The sequence below is a fragment of the Falco rusticolus genome, chromosome 9 (assembly GCF_015220075.1).
Source record: "Falco rusticolus isolate bFalRus1 chromosome 9, bFalRus1.pri, whole genome shotgun sequence".
Lineage (NCBI taxonomy): Eukaryota > Metazoa > Chordata > Aves > Falconiformes > Falconidae > Falco > Falco rusticolus.
In genome coordinates this window covers 16489304-16504327 of record NC_051195.1, presented here as the reverse complement: position 1 = coordinate 16504327, position 15024 = coordinate 16489304, and the positions used below count along the sequence as shown (strand labels likewise).

The following is a 15024-nucleotide window of genomic DNA, read 5'->3' as shown; positions in this document are numbered from 1 at the left end:
GAAGCCCTGCATGCTTTTGTGCAGAACACAATAGCAATAAGTTTATTTGCATTTGTCTGAAGTACAAAACTGGCATGTATTTTATCAGCAAAGACAAAATATGTTTGAGTTCAATTTTCTTCCCAAAGAACTTCCCTTCCTTAAAGAAATGGCTCTTTCATCCTTTCATCAACAACTTTCCTCACAGCCCACTGGGAGTGCTGGTGGGTAATGAGAATGGCTCACTGCTGAAAGGTGGGAACTGCACTGCTGTAAGAGAATTCAAAGACACTTTGTTTTAAGTAAACTAGAAATTAGCGACATTACAAACACAGCTGTTGATTTAGCTGTACAGCCAGGCGAGGGGAAGCTCAGGCACTCGCAGTCCTATGGCTCAGCACGGGGAGATGAACAACCCCCAGGCTTTTGCCTTCGGTGTAGATTTACTGCATGGGTAAAGATTCAAAGGAAGGGTGACAGAGGCAGAGCAGCTTCCCCAGGTCACTCAACCAAAATTGCTACAAGCCTCTGTTTTGGCCACAATCACCACTTCTGCATCTAAAGGCAGACATGCATTTTGTTCAGTAGGTCCATATAGTCCCTGCAATGCTTTGGTCCTGATGCTCAGGAGAAGCTTACAGATGCCATTTTGCAGTGCCTGTGGGGTGCAGGTCTCCTGAAGGGACTCCAAAATCCTGCTGACCCCCCCAGGGGCTCCAAGCCACATTTCCATTGCACAAAGTTGAACAAACTAGAGGCAATCCCTGCCATGTTAGCAAAGTCCTGCAGTCAAGGTGGAGATTCCCAGAAGACCTGGGGAATCTGAGAGGAAAGATCTGACTCTCCATCACTAGTGCTGTTCCTGCAAAACAGAATGGCACATCTCCTATCACGCAGCACCCTCCTGAGGCAACTCAGGTCCCAGCAAGGAACAGCGACTTGTCCCCTTGTGCAGAGCCTGTCCCTGCTCCTGGATGTCAAGAAATGAGGTTACCCATGAGGGGGACACTACCTGATGTTGACCAACCATGAGCACTCAGCTTAGCTGTTAGGAGTCCCAGGACCCCCGGAGCACGGGGCACTGGCACAGCCTCTGCGCCCAGTAAGCATTGACACACGTGTACAGCAGGCATGCCTGGGAAGTTCCCCTCTGCTTGGGTGACAATGCATCCAGGAGCACTGGCTAGCACACATCATCCCCCAGTTCTGCTGGGACAGACTCCTGGGTGGAAAGAAGGATGTCGCTGGGAAAACAATACCACTACCACCACCCCCACCACCACCCCCACCCCCCCAAAGAGAGAGATCATCTGTTTCCATGCACTGGAAGGCAGTGCCCAGCTGTCCAGCACTCTTATACCCAAGGACTCCTGCTGACTCCAGTGCTGGCCAGTAAGTCTTTGAGGCTGAAACCCCAGAAATTTTGAAAAAAACTGTGTTCTCAGATGCTTTGAATGGACAGCTAAGGAGCTGTTTTAATGGTAAACAATTACATTCCTCTGTCATCTGATACTTTTTAAATTTTGGGGAGGGGGAAGGCCTTCTGAATTTTCAATAGTTCCTTTGTTAAAGCATCTGTTACTCACATAATTGAAAAGATGTTTGTTCAGTGGTATGCTTGAGAGTACAGTTATTTAATCTTAATGATAGAGCCCTGAGGGCAGAAAATCATAAGTAGAAACCTCTTGTTATTTATCAAAAAGAAAAAAAAAACAAACCAAAAACCCAGGAAAAGAACGAGAGAACTGAGACACCTCATCTATCTTCAGGCTTAAATTTGTCCTTGATGGAAAACTATTGTGACAATTTTCAACTTGCGAAGTTTTCTGGGAGTCTGGGACTAGCTGAGGTGGGAGGGGGGCAGGAAAGTGGGGTGAAGACAAAAATAAAACAACCAAGTTAGTATGACAAGAAAAAACTGCTGCTTGGCAAGTTTTTTTGGGTCAAACAAAGAGCTAGCTGTAGTTTACAGCATGACATAACATTTGATTAATTTTTGCCTGAGGATGTTTTCACACATAACAGCGTAAATCAAAACCTTCTATTAATTATAATGTGTATTAAAAGATAACCATAAGCATTTTCATGTGGATGCTATACGAGCCTCATATTTTTTGTTCCCTCAAAAAGATTGGCTGCTATTTCCTACAAAACTCCACTGAAATGCTTACACATTACCAAAGTTATCCAAATGCTTTAACAAAACCAAACAGCATTTGCATGGAACGAAGGGCTCTCTTGCATATTGAATTACTGCACAATGTCCTTGGGGTAGAGAGACTTTACGGCTGTTAAAGGGAAACCACGTAAGGGATTATTTTGACTTGTGTTTCTGATAATACGTAATATTTATGTGAGCTATTTAGAAAAAAAAATGGAAGAATGGGTTCTGAACTGTACAAGACTCTATATAGTCTCCTGGGGTTCAGTCCCCTGGCAAGGGACAGATGTGCAGGGTGTTCCACAACTGTCCAGGGACCACATTCACAGCCAGAATAAAACTCTCTGCAGATCTGTGTCCAAAGCACGGGCACAGCCACCCTGCTGGATTGTGAAGAACCATGACCTGCTCTGGGGACCCACCTCACCTATCTGGTCCTCATCAAGTCCTAGGTGGTTGTGGCTCTTTAGAACACACTCCCACTCAGCTGCCTGAATCTGGTGAGAGCACGAAGCCTAATAAACCCCTCCCCAACTGCATCTGACCAGACAGTTTTCAAGGCGTTTGTGACTCATGAGGGCCAGTATATGAGATACACTGCTGAAGAGCAGGACACGGCCCATGGATGCTCTGGGCCAATCCCTGCGGAAGACTCCAAGGGAACGAGGCTCCCTGCAGCACCCAAAGAGGCCAGGAGGGCTACTGCTCTATGGGACCGTCCAGCTGCCTGCCACAACACCTTTGAACACCAACATGTCTGTCCACCAAAGAAGCCGAGGAGTGTTACTGCACACCGTTGTACACCACAATTCCCTGGCCAGTGCGTGTTTGTATGTAGCTTGTGCACAAGGCTTGCTTTGAAGGAAACCAAGATGAATCACAGCCAGACTTGGAGGCAGAAAAAGGCCCCAACAGGCAACTGCTCATATTTTTGTTTTGTTCAATGCATTTTACTGGGAACTTTATATACCTTCCAAAATAACAGGTTGGGTTGTTTGGTTTTGTTTGGGTTGGGGTTTTTTTTTGGGTGGTGGTATAATATTTATGAAAAATCCCTAACAATGTCATCAGTACTGCAGACACACAGCCTATCGTTCACATCGGAAAATTAAAGCTGCCGATCATGTGTTTTGTGTAAAAGCGAAAGAAACCTCAAATGCTGCATGTGAAAACCACATCTGCATTATTAGGGGAAAGCAGCATGGAGAAGAGTGCTTCGCAGAAAAGTAGCCGTTTCTGGGGGTTTCTTGATAAGAGAGAGAGATGTAGGGTACTGACAAGGGCTGTACGAGTTTCACAGGAAAGGTTCAGGCTGAATCAGCTAATACCAACCACACACGCCTCTAGCTTTCTGTGATCGTGCGAGGTAAGTGCATTAAAGGAGCACAAATGAAGAAAGTAATGACCAAAACAACAACAACTCATAAGCTCTGTACGGTCCGAGTCATGCACAGAGCAACAGCTCCACGATGGGAAAACATTAATGCTTTTTATATTGGTAATCATCTGTAACATGAGCAATTAAGTACAGTACTAATGGACTATAGCCAAGAGCCTGGTACTAATATTAAAAACTGACAGAGATGAATAGGTTTGGAAGGAAAACTAGGCTGACAAAGACATTTTTATGAAGTGCTTGGGCCTATTTGGAATAACCCAATCAGAGGCAGGTTCAGACCAGCCATGCCTACAGTGACAATAATGCATTCATTGGCATTATACGATGCCTGCTATGCTTTAAATAAAAACACCCATTGCTTCTACTCAGCAACCTGCACTTTCATTATTATACTCATTAATAAAACAAAAGTTGTCTAACTAATATACAAATAACACTTACTGAAACACTGGCAGCCTCGCCTTGTTTTAAAATTAAACCAGTTACTGGAAACACAAACCATACAACATGAAAAATGAATCAGTTGATAATGCACACAGAATCTTTCTTCCTCTTTTACCAGGGAAACAAAGCAAACACTGCACCGACCGAAGCACTCTGCCTACCTATAGCACAGCAGCAGCATCACAACCTGTTCCACACAGGGGGGCACAGACAGGGAGCAAAGCATTCCCCACAGCCTTTAAATCTGGCTTAGTTTCAGCTTTTGCCATCCTTGGTACCGTGGGCTGGCAGCAACACGCCGGCTTTTTAGAGGTTATAAGCACCTTTTGAGAAAAGCAACATTTCTTTGTGGCGTTTGCTGGACCAGAGAGACAACTCTGCCCTCTCCATACCTTTTTTTTTCTTTTTCTTTTTTTCCTTTTTTTCCCTTTGAACTTGCATGCAAAACTCTACTTTGCAGAGGGTAACTTGGGAGAGGGCAGGAAGGTAGGATGCAGTACCTGAATGGGACATACGTGCTATTCCACTCCTCAGCATCCTAAAGATGTCACTGAAAGGTCCCTGCCACCCAAGCAGCCTTGGTAAGTTAAAGCCGGCACAAACAGCTAGTAACTTCTCTGTCCTCTTGGAAGAAATCTAGTTAACACAACACGGATGCCCCTGAGATCTAGTTGTAGAGATGAATGGCAAGGCTAAGTCAAACAGCAGCAGTCAGGGAAGTCAGGGAACTGCCTATTCTGCCTCCAGTAAGCAAGGAAAGGCCAGTGGGATTCAGAAAGGAAAAATCATGAGGTTTATTCAGCATTTACTTCCCAGCTTAATTCAATTTCCAGTTTAGCTTTACAGCTCACCTTCAAGTTAGAAAATGTATGTGTGTTCTGAATCATGAACATGTATTTCTGCACTGTAGTTCTAGTTTTAGATTAAATGTCATCTGAGTGCTTTGGCTATAAATGAGCATTACATTTACAGGTACTGTAGTTAGAATTACCAGCTGAAACAAACCATGACAATTTCATTTACTTTTTTCCAAGTCTGAAGCTTAATACAGCTTTCCTGTGGTGGAAAAAAAGTGTCTAACACTAGAACTGTATAGATTGGACCGGTCACTGATACAGTTTCTTGTATACATGTTTTGGTTTTGCAGACCAGATTTGGTCAAGCATATTTTAGGTAAGTTCAGGGCTAATGTAAAAATCCTCTACAAGACTTTTTCGCTAAATGCCAACTTTTGACAGCCTGCCAGAGATCCGGAAATAGGTGCTGCCTCATATCAGACCTAACCCAGAATTACACAGTACACTGGCATCCCAGAACTCAGATTTGAGCTCTTTGGTGTGCTCGCTGCTCAAGGCAAGGAGAACTGCTTTTCGTTAGCCTGGAAAGGCTTTTCAATCTTGAAGGCATCATGACTCTTCTCAGGTCTTCTAGTAAGCACAATAGGCTTTGTGGCACTTCATAGCATACCCCTGAGTAACTGCCGAGTAAGTCACATGGACAAGTAGTCTCTATACATCGAAAAGGAGTGCAATTCAAGGGGTTTGCATGCAAAGAAATAAACCACTAGCATGAAAGCCAAAGAGAGAGACAGGGGTTCATGGAGTATTTATGAATGGCTCATTTATTTTTCCACAGCTACAAGAGACATGCTCTCTCAGTGACTCTAGGATTTCAACACAGAGCCCAGCAGTGCTTGCTCCCTCTGTGACCTAAGCCGACAAGAGACCTAACTCTCATGCGGGTCTTCTCTGTCAAACAACCAACATCCTACAGAGCACATCTGGGAGGGAAGACCCAGACTGTCAGTTGGAAACCCATCAGCTGGCTTGGGTGCAAGAGGAAGCCCTGAGACTCTTGGGGCTGTAATAATGGAGGGGAAGAGCTGAATACCCACAATCTAATGATTTAATTAAACAAATCTATAACATTTGTCTGTAACGCAAAGGCAGGAAAAAGCCCCATCTGATATGCATAGCAACTCACTCAGTTTGCTCTGCTGCTTGGCTCAATCTCCAGAAAGCTTCTAACTCTAGCTTTTATAGTGGCATTACATGCAACTCCCTTGTGCACCCAAGTCCTTACACTGGGGACATCTTGTGTGAAAGAGGGCGATCAACCTCCCCCTCAACGAGGAGGGCAGCATCCCCCTTGGATCAGCCAACATGTAAGGCACTGAAAGAAGGTGAAAAATTGCCCAGTGAATGCAGCTCTGCTGTGCCACCTTGTGCACAGGCAAGTACAATCTCTTCCTGACCCCAGCAAAGTAACTTGCTTATGTCCAGGAACAAGAGACTGGAGTTTCCTTATCAGAGCTTGAAATTGCAGAGCTTTTATTAACATTTGCAGAAAAAAAAAAAGAAAAAAAAAAAGAAATAAGAAAAAAAAGAGTTGTTTCTAAAAACCATACCAAACCAAAACAACATTCCAGCTCCAGTATTTTATTCAATGCATGCTGGCTTCACAAGCACTGGAAGTTATTATCTACATGGGAAGAATAAGAAATCAACAGTTCTGACCAGCAACAATGGCTGCAGAGAAAGAGTGTTTGGCAGCAGCTCACAGGCAGGGAGGAGGGAAGGAATGCAATGAAGAAGAGGAATGCAATGCTCTGCATGACCTACAACATTAATAGCACCCTGCATTGTAGGCCACCCCATTATTTTAATCACAACCACAATTTGCTTAATTGGTATTCCTAAAAAATGACAGAAGACAAGTGTTTGCATCAATTAGCTGTCGTTTCTTATTTTTCCTAGAGTATGTTTTGCTCAATTTTTCAGCTTCTTTAACTGGAAAGCTGTTGTAAAAATTAAGATATGTACAAAGAAAAATCAGATGCTTGTTTTAATTATTTAGTCACTGGAGACATACACTCTGGTTTAAATTACAATGGATTATCTGACTAAACTGTTGGGGGAATATTTACTATATCTTTAAGAAGCCTCTCTCTCTTTCTCTAATGCTTTATAAAATGCTTTGAAGGCTCTCCAAATTAATTTTTTCATTATTAAACAAGCATTTCAGATTTGTTATCTTACCTTTCATAATGTCTGCGAGTACATGTAGCAGCACTTGTGCTTCCAGGGTTACCACCTAATTCATCATAAATATGTTTCCATTGTCGACGGGCTGTTATCTGTAAAAATGGCAATGGAAAATTTAATCTTGCATCTTTACAGATTCTACAGTGTTTGAGTTCACAACAACAAATGCATGTGTGACACTTTCAGAACAGCATGTACTACAAGCACTATAAAAGCCCCTACAGAATATACAGAGTGCACAGAGCTTTGGGTGTTGTCTTTTTTTTTTTTTTTTTTTTTTTGTAAGTTAACACTATGTCTGTTTTCTTTCTCTCTAAAATGGAGTGATCTGACTGATTCATTATCAAGTCACAAGCAATACGGCCTCACAAAAGAGAATCTCAATCAATATAGGGTCATTAACCATCAGAAGTTATGCAGACAAATCCCATGGTGAATTATGAAAATGAAGCTCAAACCATACTCAGCACAAATAATGATTACATAGTTATTTTAACTGAATTAGAGAAAATAAATCTGCTGCAAAACCCAAATCCACCACAGAATTCTGTAAATCCACAAAAGCATAGTCCGTAACTCTATATGTTACAAGCTGTTTATTTTTATCCATTTATGTCAGTAAAATATATAGATCAAATAGTAATAAAATCTTAACATACTCCAATGTTAATATTTGAGCTATGTACTTTATTGGACCACGCTGATGAAAATAAACATCTTGTAACATATTGAGTTGCATACCATGGTTCTGTTTTTTTGTACAGAAATTAGGATTATACAGAATAACAGATGGAAGACCTGGCAAAAGAATTGTTTCTGAATACCACTTCATTATTTTATATATTCCGCTATATTTAAAACAGGAAGAAAAACAGGAATAGGACAAGCACAACAGATCACCCTCTTTTGCCTGCAGCTCATAAAGAAGGCCAGTGGAAAATTGTGGGGGCAATTTGGGGGGAATTTTGTCATTTTCTGTGGAATGCTGTGGATTTTAATATATTCAGCCCTGGAGGCTTCTTTGGAGTTACCCACAGAGCAGTCAATGGCGTTCACTGAGTAGCTAAAGGCAGCAATCAGAAGAAAACAAATATTACAACTCGCAATCTGAGGCCTGTAATTTTAATCTAAACAAGCGGAGAAAGCTAATGTCATTAAATATTACAGGGTAAGAGGTGTTTCTTTTTTGCTCAATATAAAAGAAAAATCTTTCCTTTGCAGAAATTATACTCCAAAGCCAAAAGCATGGCTGGAGACTTATCATCTGATAATGTTACAATTTCTTCAAGTTTATTGTTTGTACAGTTCTCCTTAGAAAACATCATCATCTCCAACTCACTGTTACCACCTATACATAGTTTGCACCTATATATACTTGAAAAAAAAAAAAAAAAAGAAAGAGTATTTTATCTTAAACCTTATTTAAAGCAGAATGTGCTGACTGCATTCACGGATTTTATTTTCTGTCTTCTGTAACCAACCCAAAGAGCACAGGCACCAAAGAGAGACTGCAATTCAAGGATAAATTCTGCACAAATAAACTATTTAAATACAACATCAAACACTCATCTGAGGATGAGGCTTATTTTAAGTCTATTTTATTTAAATTCTGATGCTACCTCTTCCTCAGGCTACCCACACTTCTATCTGTTATTACTACCAAAGGGCTCGAAGAACTGAAGTCCCAATAAGCCATAAAGAACATCATCTCCTGATAATATGAATGGATGCTCCTTCCGCAACTGGAAAGGTCAAAAAAGAGTTGACCAAGTACCCTGCTGTGGAGGAATGCCTCGATGGGAAGCTACCTCAGGTCCTGTCTCCCACACCTATTCCACTGGTCCTCAGGACAGGCAAAGGACAGAGGCTTGGCCAGCCAGCCCTCGCCTTCTTGTAGCTCCCAAAAATCACAGATCCCCTGGGGACTGCTGCAAGTGGCTTTATATTAAATCGTCTCTGGCAGCCTCATAGACTAGGGGAACAAAGATGCACAAAGCCAGTCTGGGGTCTGTGCTCCGGCCCTCTGGCAAGCACAGCCTGGCTGGCTTGCAAGGCTGTGGGCCAGGACGTGATGCTTTGGCTAAGTACAGTGATGCTATGCAGAAGCTGTAAATGAAAGCAAAGGATTAGTCAGCAAGAGGACTACTGCAAGTCCCCCTTTTAAACATCCTGGTGTGACTAAGAAGAATGGTCTCCATTTTCAAAAGGAAAATGTTAACCTTAGAGCCCATCTCATTAACTATGAACTGACTCAAGGGTTGATACTTAAGCTGAAACACCAGTAAACACAGCCAAGTTTAAGGGAAAAAGAGAATCCCTTTGAAATCCCTGGATCACTTTTTGATATCTCTCTCCTCTATGCTGCCTAGAATAACAGTATTTTCACAAACATTTGCCCAGCTTTACCCAATTCTGCCTCTGCAATGGACCAGAACTCCTTGGCAATTAGTAGAGCTGTGCCTTCCCACGTACAGAGCTAAGTTTAAATTTGACATTCCCTGAAACGATTGTTATTCTAACAGAGCCTAGGGTTGAGTTTTCCCCTGCTCTGGAAAGTTTAGGTTTTATGCTTAATAAACTTCAAAGGACCACAGTAACTGATGAATTACATCCTTAAACAATCTGAACAAAATCCTGCACTGTGGAAACTTCACAGCCATGCAGGGCAGCATGGCTCGAGCTGGATGCTCATGCTGGCCATGTCCAAATCAAGGACTGCTTTCTTTTCTCATACAAGTCCCTCCCAGCCACCTCCGTGACTAGGAACTTCCTGAGCAGCCAGGAAAGGGCAGTGCTTGGCAATGCTTTGCTTATGGTTGCTGTTCCTACCAAAAATGCCTGCCCTGGCGCTTCTATGCAGCGGTTTTTAACTCTAAAAGGGCTCGTATGTGCTCCCGGTTAGTAACATGTTCATGACCAGTGCACATGAGGAACAGAAAGGCAAATAACAAAAGATATGAAAATGGTAAAATATTTCAGCTGCCTGGGCAGGGAATTTCCTGTGAACATTCAGGAGCAAAGTGTTAGGGCTTTTTTAAGGACAGGGAGCTACAGTGGTGTAAGATAAGGCCCTGCAAAAGCTTTATCAAATGTCCTGAGTGCTTTCATTTCACACTTTTGATTCATTCAGCTTCAGTTTCCTGATGTAAGTCGATCTGCTCTAGTAGAAAGCACACAGAAGACAAAGAAACTTCGCTGCTTTAGTTTTCCAATTTGTTTTTCCCTACTCCTGCCAGTATATACATCCCTCTTGGTGCCTGCCACATTTCTGAAAGTGCAGGATGCTCCAGGCTCATCCATTAATCATGGCAATTGCACAGGCCAGTCTCATCTCTGACAGCTTCCCATTCCAATGCTGGCTTTAGTTTTAAAGTAGTTTTCTGGTTTGCACACCCCTCCCACGATTTGCTCCAACCTACGGCTTCACAATGCTAGAGCTGGGCTCACTGGAAGCCAGGTGCTTTGAAAACCTGTGTGACATCTTTCCCAACTAGCAGAATTTTGAGTTAAGCAAGAGACTGGTCTGCCCAGGGACCTGAGAGCAGATCTGATCTGGTTTCTTTAAGCACAGTATTAGGCAGTGACTGGTACTCAAGAACAACCAAATAAAAGCAACAATCTTATCTATTAGAGGTCTGTTTATACACATGCTTTTAATGGTGTCTTCTGCTCTGAGACATTTTAAGGTCTTCTGCACTGCAATCCTAGCTCCCAGCTCTCTTCCTCATGAAAAGGCTTCTTGCGTATTTTGTGCTGCAAATATAATGGGTGACTTTCTTGTCATGGTATGTGACGTTCACAACGCTCTTCAAAACAAGAGCTCTGGGTATCAGCTCTGTATGAAACAAGCGCAGGTAGCTTTGCATTCCACTGATATATCAGTTTCTTCAGGCCTGCCCAGACACAGGACTGCTGTACATGTCAATCATTAATTTTTAAAAACTACAGCACTTTATTGTTGCTTCCAAGAGGCAGCAACTAAATGGGATCCCACCAACCTCTGGCAAAATTTAAGCTGCTACATACCAAATGCTAAGCTCCACCTAATTTTCTTTTTACCCTTTATCTTTCTAAGACATCTCCCAGGTAGAGTCCACATAGCACCACAGCCTTCTGCAAAAATGCCAAGGAACTCCTTTTGTGTTGACTCAAAAGGAAAAATGCCACTTCATGACTTGCCAAGGACAACTCTTTAAGTAAGTCCTGGAAGTTTCACATCTATCAACATCTGCACCTTTTTATTCACTTGACTTAGGGTGACTGAGAAAATTCCAAGCAATGGTTGTTAAATACCACTGCAGCTGAGTCCCCTAGAACATGACATTATTTTGTATTTCATCCAGAGATTTGGGGACATTTTTAATCATTCATACTGTGAAGGCCTGCTACAGAAAGTGCTTTCCAATGCATTCTCCTATTATTAGTAACAAAGACACTCATTTCATGTGTCTTTGTTCAAGAGAAACGTGATCCCACCAATTCCAAAGAGACACCTTCACCTGTTAAGGACTTAAACTAATTTGTACGGGTTGCTATTTTTATTAAGCCTGTATTATATAAGTCCAACAAGAAGTACATGGGCATGTGGTATTACACAGTTATAGATGACAACTAACTAAGAATTAGTAATCAAACAGATAACAGACAGATGAGAAATAACCCTCACAAGTACTCTCACTGGAGAGCCCTTAAATGTGACATATGACACATAATCATGACGATACTGCTAGATATCCTGTATGTACAGGTAATACTCTCTGTCAGGCCTCACTGGATCCATTCCAGCCCCTGATACATGACAATAAAGGACAGCCAGACAGATGGCTAAGAAAGTTGTTCTCTGCATCTCAAATCCAATCCCTGGCTGTTTTCATTCACTTTTAGATCCTTAGCCAAGATGACCGGACCCAGAGGTGTTGCACTGTTTTGTGACTCCGGGCAGAAGCTGGAAAACACCATACATAATCTGTGCTTATTTCTCAAAGATGTTTTTAAAGCCCCATCGAAGCAACTATATATGGACAAGGTGGACAGGGCAGAGGATGAAACTGGCTATGGGCTGACTACCATTGTTCTGCCAAACACAAGGATGTAAAGTTTGCAACTGGTTTAACTGGGAAGGCTTCTACACTTATTAGTAAAAAACTAGTCATCTGACCACTCTAAGTTCCCATATGTGATTTTAACCAGTCTTTTGTTTCCTGTTTGTAAAATGGCTGTCACAGGCTGAAGCCAAGTATCAACTCCTAAATATTTTTTTCTTTACAATATTTCCAAGAGAAAAGACCAATTTCTATCTCAATGCACAAACCAGAACTTGTGAAATTTTCAAACAAGTTAAAGATGATGAAGCCCTATTCAAGTCAGATGGAAGGTTCCATATAGATAAATGTGTATTAATCAGGGTACATCTGAGAAAGCCATTGCTCTGCATGTGACTTATCATCATCAATATATTGGCACTGTGCATGTGAATGGTGGATTCTGGTTGTTATTGAATTAAGCACTCCACGTTTCTACATCTAAGCAGTCCTGCCTAAGATTCTGGAACTGATACCGAGGTCCATGCCACCCCAGTCATCCACTGCCTTGTTAAAAAATGAAACATGAATCAAACACAAAAGCCTCTCAGCAATGCTCACCACGATAAAATACATACTAACAAATGCAGCTTGGCAAACTCAATGAGTATCAACTGGCCATAAAATAATAAAAAATCAGGGTGTGCACAGGTCAAAGTATTGCAACAGCTATTGGTTTAACATTCAGGGGAAAATCAGTAAAGCAAAGGCAGATCCATTACTGAGAATGAGATCGTTAACAGAAGAGAATGAGGTCAGGAAAACTCATGCTCCATGTACAACTAAAATCACATCAGAATGGTCCTCCCAACTTCTGCTCTTCTGCAGAGAGCACAGACGCCACCCACATCATACAAACAGGATCAGGCCCATCTCTTCAGCCAGAGTCACGCTCAAACCAAAGCTGGGCTCCCAGGTATGTCAGAGGGGTGAACTATAGCTTGCCTTAGCATTTACTGACCAGCAAGGAATTGCTTAGTTTCTTCCTTATGAAGAATAAGCATCACTGGTACATTTTCTTTAAAGGTGACAAATGCCCCTGAACAAAAGAGGACATCTGGCACTAAGAAAAGGACAGGAGCTTTGAGACAAGGGTGGACTGATGTTACTCTGGATGACATTCTTACGTATGGGATCCTTCCCCTCTGATCCTCTCATGTTTCTGCTACTGCTGGTAGACCTGTCTCTCTGGCCTCACGTTCACAAACTCATCATCCTATCCCTGCTCTGTCCCAGGCACAAAGGTTCACCTTCTCCAGCATCACTATATCTATCCCTCTCCGTCTCATTCTGGCACTAAAACTCAGCTCTCCCCAGCAAGCCACCACTGTGGCATCCCTGCTTCTGCACTCAGTCCCTTCAAGCTGATCTGAAACGTTGCTGTGACAGTTGCCCGCCTCCCAAAGCACTCTGACCACGCCACTCTCCTTTCAATCCCCCTCCCAGCCTTCCCTTGTGCTCTGGATCAAGTTCAAGATTTTAGCCCTCATTTTCATTGCATTTTACAACTCACGGCAATTACTCTTGGTGCATAATTGCTGTAACGATCTGTCTATGGTGGCTATTCATTCATTCATACATACCCATGAGCACACCTACGCACACCCCTGTACATAAGCATGGTATGTGCTGATTAATGAAAGATAGAGGAACAATAAAAGCCAAATCAAGCACTTATTTCTGTTGAGAATGTTAGATTTCATATTTCACAAAATCCCAGCCACACCCATGCTAATCAGCCCGGGCTGCTGATTTACAGAACAATATGTTTTATTGTATGGAAGGAAAACAGTGAGTATTGTATTTTGGTTCAAATGACTTTCAGTTTCTCGATAGTGCATTTCTTCTTGTCATTTCTCTACAGCACAGATATGTCCCAGATTACTTCGTAAACAAAGCAAAAATAATTTCTTTCATCCAACTGTGGCAGGAACTGAACAACTTAATCTGATCATTGTGTGCAAAGAAAATATTTCCAATGACGACATCTTCCTATGTCAATTGGTTTTTATTACAGATGTCATCTCGATGTGCCATATTAATGCAGCTCTTTCTTCTCATTTCAAGATTTTAATCTAAGTTTGTTGCTCTAATATTTTATTGCTTAAAAATACATGCTGTAAAATCCATGGCCATCACATTTTCCTGTGAGCTAAAAATAAACTGCTCTTGTCAGATATGGTTAGCTGACAAAAAGTGTCAGAGACTTTTCTGAATTACTTTGATAACTTCCTGTTTATGTGGTACTGACCCTTGTCTAATAAAGATCTTTTACACTTGGAATAAGAGAAGATACTGCAGCATACTATTCCTTAATGGACAATACTGATTACTTCTGAAAGCCTTTAATACATTTCCCATATTAGACATGAACAGATGTCAGGGATGTTGCCAAGTGAAATTTCTTTTATGCAATCTTGGCTTGTTGTACAATAATAGCCCTTTCTCAACATGGGAAAAAATTACAGACCCAACTAATTTCCTTGACAGGGAAGAGTTACATATGTTTTCCACTTGTAGTTTTTACGACAAGTTTACAATTTTGCCAAACCTGGAACTAATTGGGACCGTTTCCAAAAAATGGTCCAATAAACCCACAATGTGTACAGCTAGCCTAAAATGCAGCAAATGATTGTTTGCTTTTACATTTTTTTTTCTAACAGGGAAAAGTTAGATTGCACAATTATTTCATTTAAGTTACTTAAACACTTACTGTTTCATATCCTCCCAGTTTTTGAGCAGCTTGAAACATAGTCCAAAGGTTAACTGTTAGAGGGACAATAAGTATTTAGATAAGCATTGCATTAGCCAACATATTTCAAAGAAATGTAAATTAAACAGTTTAAAAAAAAGAAAAATAGAGAAAAAAAGCTCACAGCCCCTGAAAAAGCTCCTGTGAAACATTTTCCAAAGAGG

At 41.6% G+C, this 15024-nt stretch overlaps 1 protein-coding gene across 1 annotated transcript in view; it reads right to left on the bottom strand.

Moving 5' to 3' along the window:
• ARID5B (AT-rich interaction domain 5B) overlaps positions 1–15024 on the bottom strand; it is a 120764-nt gene that overhangs the window by 12428 nt on the left and 93312 nt on the right. Inside the window, exon 5 of the mRNA XM_037399924.1 lies at positions 7022–7119. Coding sequence (XP_037255821.1) covers positions 7022–7119 — 98 coding nt within the window. The remainder of the gene's footprint in view (positions 1–7021; positions 7120–15024) is intronic.